The sequence below is a fragment of the Arachis ipaensis genome, chromosome B08 (genome assembly GCF_000816755.2).
Source record: "Arachis ipaensis cultivar K30076 chromosome B08, Araip1.1, whole genome shotgun sequence".
Taxonomy (NCBI): domain Eukaryota; kingdom Viridiplantae; phylum Streptophyta; class Magnoliopsida; order Fabales; family Fabaceae; genus Arachis; species Arachis ipaensis.
Window position 1 is genome coordinate 3,769,008 of NC_029792.2, and position 8,267 is coordinate 3,777,274.

At 35.3% G+C, this 8,267-nt stretch overlaps 1 protein-coding gene across 2 annotated transcripts; it reads right to left on the minus strand.

The window, feature by feature from the left end:
- Positions 2,866 to 6,955, minus strand: LOC107612526 (auxin response factor 18). 2 transcript variants are annotated; one of them, XM_016314220.2, is made up of 5 exons: positions 6,385 to 6,955; positions 5,050 to 6,275; positions 3,790 to 4,724; positions 3,511 to 3,576; positions 2,866 to 3,223 (listed from the first exon to the last, which is right to left on the minus strand). In XM_016314220.2, exons 2-5 carry the CDS (start codon positions 6,142 to 6,144, stop codon positions 3,142 to 3,144), a joined length of 2,178 nt encoding a protein of 725 aa, XP_016169706.1. In that variant the 5' UTR covers positions 6,145 to 6,275; positions 6,385 to 6,955; the 3' UTR covers positions 2,866 to 3,141. The 2 variants fall into 2 exon arrangements, with proteins under 2 accessions (XP_016169706.1, XP_016169705.1); XM_016314219.2 differs by having other exon boundaries at positions 5,050 to 6,289; positions 6,385 to 6,953.

Consider the following 8,267-nt stretch of genomic DNA (forward strand, 5'->3'; position numbering starts at 1 on the left):
ATAATAATGTTATAAAATACACAAAAAATGACTATTAATTTTGAGAGTGACAAAATCATTCTTTATCCAATATTCAGTATTATAAATGTACAGAAAACATTGATACAACACGCAAAAAGCGTGTTGTTGCAGCTTGACACATGTCCTATACGCATTTTATGTGTTGATTTTTCGCAAAATTCATCCATCTATAATTACACTAAATAATCTCATTTTTAACTCGTATAAAAAAAAATTAGCCGGACAAATATGATGAACCATTAATCTTAAATGAAGATGAAGAAGAAGGAAGAGATGAAATAGGCATTAAAATTGGGAGGAGTCAAATCCCAAAACGCCATTAAGATGAGGAAAAGGCACAAGCATCAAAAAGGCATGCACGTGAAGCTTGTCTGTGAATGTGGTCTTCAAATTCAGGTCTCATCTGTTTAGGTATTGGTCTGGTCCCACTCCCACGTGTGGTTTGTTTAGGACTCTACACCAAAGCACTCTTGTTAAGGTGGTTTTCTTGGGATTGGGTTCCACCCTCTTTGTCCCTACTCTTCTATTCTAACCTCCTTTATTACAAACAATCAAATTTATTTGTGTTTTCAGTTTACAACACCAAACATCACAATTTGCTTCAACTTCAAAACCCATATCATGTTTTCTGCTTTTTCCAGATCCCAACCTCTGAATTCCGAACCCCCTTTTTTTATTTTTTATTTTTTTTATTTGGACTCATGAGATCAATCAATCCTCATCAAAGTCAGCCAACTGATTTGATCGGTAGTCTTCAACATTGATGACATAATAATTGAATAATCCTCCTCCCCATTAATTAATTCACTTAGCCAAATCAAACATACATTGTGAGTTAATAAGGCATTTTTCAATTTCTGGCTGAACTAACAACTTAATTAATTATGCAACTCACCACTCTAAAGAATTGGTTTTGGTCCAAACATATGTTCACACTTTGCACCAAAACCCCAAACCACGTTTGATCAACCAATACCCTAAGATTATGTTTGGTAACTTTTTTTAGAATAAAAATATCTATATCTATACTTTTATATATAATGAGAATATAGGTGAGAGTTACTGTGATATATATATATATATATAATCTATAAAAAAAAGGTTGATTTTGTAATTTAGAGAATTGAACTCATGATGTTTCAGTATAATATACTTACCATCGCAATTAATTTTAAATTTGTTATTATATATTATTCATATCGTGTCCCAAACAAATAAAGATAGGCCCACGAAAAATAAGGGGCCCAATCCATAAAGGAGACCTCTAATTCGTATCTGACCTCTTTAAAGAGATAAAAAGATCAGAAGCACAAATAAAAGTCTAGTTCTATTTGTCCAAACAAGTAAATTGTTTCCGTGAATTTCTCCATATATTTCTAGCTCCTTTTTAAGAAAAAGAAAATGGTCATCCACCAATAAAGATAGAACTACTCTAACAAAAGTGGTTAATGTTCTACTATAAATACCCTGACATTTCTCAAGTATAATTTATGTTCTAATCTACTAAAAAATCTGCCTAAAGCCCTTATTAACTTAAGTATCGGAGTCTCTTGCAAATACTACCCCCACCTCTTCAAGAGGAATTCGGACGGCAGAACCTCGGCGTAGGAACAAGTTGGATGCTGCCCCAAAAAGAGTCTGGATCTCACATCCAGGCCCAAGATCAATGTTTCAGAACATACGTTATTCTATTTAATTAATAAAAAAAATAAATTGATAAACACGTTAGCATTTATTAATAATATATATAAAGTTGTGCAATTTTGACTTTAAAAAAAAAAAGGTACGATGTTTATGTTTCAACATCTCTATATTTGTCTTCTCAAATTTAAATAGTCATCAAAATGTGACCTAATTGATCAACATGCATACTATTGGGTATTGGCATAGGCTAGGTTTAATAACATTTTGAAGCTTTTCTTTGATAATTAGGTTATTAATTGAGTGTACTAGTGATAGAGATGGGGCTAACCTACCATTACTATATGTCTTGCTAGTGAAACCAAACCATGCATATAATGAAGTAAATGAACAATGACGGTGACGGTGATTGTGGGGAGTTCCATGTTCCATTAATTGATTAATAACAAATAATGAGTGTGTGAACAACTTTGAAATTGAAAATGTTTTGAGGAATTAGTCAGAGTGTTACTGTTACGTTTTAATGTCTTGTTTAGGTAGATGGTGCACATATTCTACCCTGAATAAGTAGCTTGCGGGTTGTGCTAATTCTTTACTGAAATTTCCTTACACATAACTCACATAATGATACTTCTAATTTGACAAACAGACAAATCTTTCCTTTTTAACTTTTTTGTCTTTTAATTATTAATGTCAATGTCATTATCCTAAAATAGCAGAGAAGACAAAGTTTCACATTGTTCCACAAACAGTAAAACTATGACAGTAGCCATGCCACTATTTTTCACCTAAAATTTGAAATCAAATCAGCAAAATTTAGAAAGTCAAAATCTTATACCACAAGAAAATATCAATAATCAATTATTATAATAAAAATGCATATACCGGGTATCAATTGGCATTAGTTAGTAAAATTATTTTGTACTAATAGATTTCTTATAAGCTTTGTTACAAATTTTCATCTTTTTTTATAGTCAATTTATCATATATTTTTTTACTATTAAATCATAGATTATGACATTTACAGGATTATTTCTTAGTGTACTCTGTTGAATGTAATCATCATTACGTAATTTCCGCATCATATTTTATAGCTGTAGATGATTAATGCGACTGGTTGAACAAAATGGCGGTTAACAATAAAGAGAAAACATTAAAATCCACTAAGAACAAGCATATAGCCATGTGACAAAAAAAATGGTGGATCTTCAAACTGATGACTTCATTTTTTTTCTTTTTTCGTTTGATCATTAAAACTCAAAAGGTTCCCAATTGTCTTCACATTGATGCAGGAAAATAATGATATTATATATTTGCACATAGAAAAACAAAGACGGCAATGTTGGTGTGAATTTAAAAATGGCTCAGTTCATAATTGGAGCCCCCTCTATATGAAAGTTCGTCCTTCAATTCAACTCGTCAAATACAAAAAAGAGGGTATTAATCTCATTATAGTGAGACAGCAACACCATGTTATTATCAAGCAAATATGCTAAGAGGACCTGTCTTGTTTGATGCATCCAATCCATGTTCACCATTACGAGTACCTGTAATCCATGCCCTGCAATGACACACAACACTCAATGTCACATGCACTTACACATTACATATAATAATAATATAACACAATAATAAGAGTTTAATTTTGATGTCTTGAAAGCGTAACATGCTTTACATCGCATTTCTTTTGGATGATCATTTCCGCGATTAACGTAAAAGAAAGCTATTTTTACTGACATGACATTATGTAATTAGATGCATGTGTAAAACTGTTTTACACTCGCAGGACATCAAAATTAAATTCATATAATATAATATAATCTTTAGTGTTCTCAATAACTCACTCACCTCCTTGCATCCTTGTTGCTTGGATCCGTCAGAATTGTCAATCTTTTTGCTGTCTTCATGAAGTCACTGCAATGTGATGATGCAGAAAAAACATTAAAAACCAATAACATTTACTTATTTATGGTTTCAAAAAAAATATATTCTTTTTATATACATGCATGATGCATCTGATAAAAGAATAAATTCATGCTGGAACTTCATGGAGGTGTCAGATTTTAAGTAAAAAGTAGTAGCTCCACGAAATTAATAAGATGAACAAAGGAATAGTAATATGTATACCTGAAGGGTTCTTCACCAGTTTGCTTGACAGCACCAGTTGCATCACGGTAGAGTACATGACTCAACAACTCAGATCTTTCGATTCCAAACATGTTGCTGAGTCTCCTATACAGTTCATCATAGGAGCTAAGACGTGACAGGTCAAGTGTCCTTCCAACATCTTCTGACTCCATGAACACCTTGCAATGACCAGTATCCAACCCAATTTGCCAAGATAACTCTGTGCTACAAGATGATTTTGATTTACCAGGTGAAAATTGTTGTGAAAGAGGAGATTGAGAGTCATTGAAAAACCACTTCTCTTTGTCTTTGTCTTTGTTCTCATTCTCATCTATTGAAGTTTTCTTGGTACCATTCTGAGGCAACACATCATCATCACCACCAGAAGAAGAAGGCCTTCTGGAGATTTGTTGCTCAGTGAGTATTGGTTGACCAAAAAGCAAAAATTGGTGTCTCTTCACATTATCAGACTTCTCCAAACTCTTATTGTGAGAATTTCCCATGGTTAGCAAGCATGACAAGCTTTCTTTACTCTTGTCATGGCCAGTGAAGTTGCCGCCACTGGGAAACCCCGAATGCAAATCCAGTCGCTGAACATTCGCGGCCGGAATCACCCCCAACTGCAGTTTGTTGTTAAGGTAGAGATCTGAAAGAGATATTCCAATTTGAGCATGCCTGGCTCCCTGTATGCCTGCAGGAGCATTATCAGATGGACAACACAAGGGGCTGCTATGAGGCCCTAGGGGGTTGCCTGAAAACGACGGTATAGGAAATTGAACGTCGAGGGGGAAGTCGGGGTGTTGTGGAAACCGGAGTTTCTTCCTTGGCGGAGAGAAGGGCGATAGATTGATGGCTGGCATGCTTGATACCAATTCAACCAACCATGGGCTTACACGCTTCACATTATGTAACAAATCTGGCTCATCCCAAGTAACCTACAAGTGATTAATCAAACATGACATGATAAGCTTTTCTGCTAGACTAGATTGATCTGAATTAAACTATGGTGGTTTGAATACAATCAAATCAAGCATACAAAACATAAAAATTGACTTAAATTTTGTGTTATATATGTTGACAAGAAGATTTTCCAAACAAAGACCATAAAAGTCAACCATAACAAATCACAAGCACAACTCCAAGGAAAACAGATTAGGAACTTAATTGTTGGAAACATGCTCAGACCAAAAAGAATATCTAGAGTGTCAAATTTTATGCAGTATAATAAGGAATAAGCAACACAGGATGGAAGAGTAGTACCTGAAGAAGTCTCCAAGGGGAATTAGGCCAGCGGATAGGATCAACAACCTGAACAGAAGCAATGGTCCCCATGAACCAGCTGATCCTAGAAGAATCCTCAGTCTCAAAGGCCATCTTGAACCTCATCCCAGTGCTCCATTGTATCCTCATTGCTGCCCTCACAGCCGAAGCCTTGATGCAAAACTCCGGTGTGCTTGCCCTTGGATAATAAACAACTTCAAATGGCTGATTGCTAGCAGCCAGTGTTATAGCCTCCCTCACAGATTCAGGACTTACTTTAGCTTTTCCATTCAAACCACTGCCGCCACCACCGGGACTCGAATTCCCACAACCATTCCTCAACAGCTTGGTCTCCTCTCTCAAGAAGGCAGAGAATGCTCCATAAGAGCCAAGGCCACAACTTCCATTCCCGGAGCTCCATCCCGATGGCGCCTCCGATCCTCCACCTGTTCCCCTCTTGGCACGCCTAATCCCAACACAGAGATCACCATTTTCGGCCCTCAGGAACACAATTGAATCCCCTGCAACCAGTTTCTTCTGGTTGACAAAACTGCTCCACCCTGTTGTGAGCAAGTGCCTCCTCGGTGTGCCCCTATATATGTGCCTGAACTTCCAAACTTCACCATGAACATCCTTGGCGATCACGGTCTGAACCGGCGGCTCTGCGGAGTAATCGAGTCGGGGGAAGATTGTTTCTGCACAGTACCTTGGAACAGAGAACCCCCCACCATTGTTTGCATCGGATTGAGTTAAGGTCTTTGCAAAAGAAGCAGGCTTTTCTGAATTCTCCAAAGCATTGGCATCAAGGACACCGCCATCATCAGAATCAAGCTCTGAATTCCTCAGGGGAACCAAGCTCATCCTTGTAAAGACTTCATCGGTTTCAGGGTCAGCAAGGAATTTCACCTGCGCCACGCGGCAGAGGATGAAGGAAGGAACCCTCAGGGGAGCTCCCAGATCAACGTTAGTTTGTGCATGCTCGGCATGCCCTTGTGGAAAGTAGAAGACTTTGGAGTTCACCGGAGGCATCTGAACCATGCCACCGGCACAAGCATGCCATAGCTGCGGATCCAAGCTCTTCTCAGCTTCCTTCATTTCTTGGCTTGGCAGAAAAACAGAGTGTAGAAACAGGGGAGCACAAAAAGTTGAAGTTTTTTTGGTATGGTGGTTTTGCTATTTCTGGTTCTGATGCTGATTCCGATTCTGATTCTATCCTTCGGTGAATGCTGTGGAAAAATGAGTGAACAATAGGAAGCTAAGTCACTTTCTTCATTGATTTACACAGTGGAAAACCATTGGATTGGAAGTAGGAACATAACAGAGTAAATGTTTTACCTTTCTTAGCAGCAGACAAGTTTGGAGGGTGAAAATTTGCAGCTGAGGGATTTTGATTGATTCCAAAGTTCTTAGCTTAGAATCTTCGAACCCCCAACAAAGATAGGAACTTCAGCTTCCCCTACTCTAACAGAGAACAAAGCGGTTGCACATGAGGTTTCCAAATTCGATCACGTTTTGACCATGCAGGAACATTCAGAGCAAGAACTCAAAGCCACTTTCCTCAAACACGTTGAGATGAAGAAGAAAATAAATCAGAAAAACCAACAAAAGAAAACACTGAAAAGGGACCTAAGAATTGGATTTGTTCTTCTGGCTCACTCAATCACAGTAACCTCTTGCTTCATTCTGAGTTTTCATGAAAGGAAATAGAAAGAAGAAAGAAAGAGACACAACTTTTTGAGTTGCTTACAGAGAGTCACAGAGACATAAACACAAACACATAAGAGGCACAGACACAATCCTAAGGCTATAAACAACAACAGAACCAAACCTATTGGTGAGGCTAGCCAGCCAAACCAAAACAATTTCTCTAATTAATATAAACAAACAAATAATGTATAAATAAATCAACTAGTGGGAAGAGGAAATGGAACTGTTTTGGTCCCATAATTATGACGATATAATAATAAATAATAAAGCAAAGTGGTAATTTCCAAAAATAATAAAGAGAGCATTATGTCAGAAAATATCGCGAGTTAATGAACAAAATTGAAGGCTTTTAAAAAAAAATGTGCGAGTGAACTTTTGCCACTGTTCAGTGCCCACTCTCTGCCTGCAATTACTCGTAAGGTGACAAAATAACGCATTTTCTGGAACTGCCTTTTTAATATTGCAATTAATTTTTTTCATGGTAATAAGCACAAATAAAAAAATTATATATTTAAGTAAGGTTATATTAAGTTGAGTTGTTCTAGATTTCTAGTGATTAACTCACTAATTTGTTTAAATAAGTGTTGAAAATTCGAATTTCGAGTTATACATATAATAATTTATTGGTCAACGATAAACCTCGAATCCCATTTTATATATACATCAACAAATTGGCCGATTACAAACTTTTAAATAAAACTCAAATTTACAATAGATTAATTATTGTCTACTGGATTGAAGAATACAGTAAAATAATAAAAAAATCCAAGGGTGCATTTAAAAGTATAATAATAATTTTCTTAAATTTTTATGTATTTGATATATTGAAAATATAAAAATTTATTTCCGTTAACAAAAATAAATTTAACCTAATATGATTAACAATATACATATCTTTTAAAAAACTATAATTATTAAATATAAAGATAAAAAATACTATAGATGAGATAAATATTTTAAAAATACAAATAATGTGTTTATTTTATTCTAAAATAGAACTAGTTTTACCCCCCTGCCTCGGAATAACATCAATGCTTTCACCCAAGTGACAAAAAAAGAAAAGAACAAATTTTAATTAAAATGCATTGTTGTTAATATAAACAAGTTCTTTTTAGAGTAAATAATAAATAGATTTTAATTTTTTATTTCAAAAATAAATAAATTATTAATTAATTAAAAATATAAAAATATTATTTATTTTTTAAAATATAGAACATTTAAACGAAAAATAATAGATAATAATGTAAAATATATCACAACCAAGATATTGCAAGTGGAGAGGCATGATGCGTGGAATACACGCGCAATAAGGGAGAGTGGGAATGGTGTGGGAGGGAAGTGAGGGCCCGCGAGTGTTTGGTCGGACCATGCTAATAAAAAAGCGGTCCTTAAATTGGTTGGCTTTGGCCCTTTCTTTCACACATTATTTTCTCCACGCGCTCTGCATTTTTTTTTTAAATTAAAAATAAAATTTGAATCTAAAAATTTTAAGTGAGTATAAGAACACTATT

What these genes read in the sequence shown, in the direction of transcription:
- LOC107612526 (XM_016314220.2), bottom strand. Translation starts at nt 6,144, where the DNA reads ATGAAGGAAGCTGAGAAGAGCTTGGATCCGCAGCTATGGCATGCTTGT. An exon ending in ACTGGTGAAGAACCCTTCAG is followed by an intron (nt 3,577 to 3,789) that starts GTATACATATTA and finishes ATCACATTGCAG; the next exon opens with TGACTTCATGAAGACAGCAA. An exon ending in AGCAACAAGGATGCAAGGAG is followed by an intron (nt 3,224 to 3,510) that starts GTGAGTGAGTTA and finishes GTGTCATTGCAG; the next exon opens with GGCATGGATTACAGGTACTC.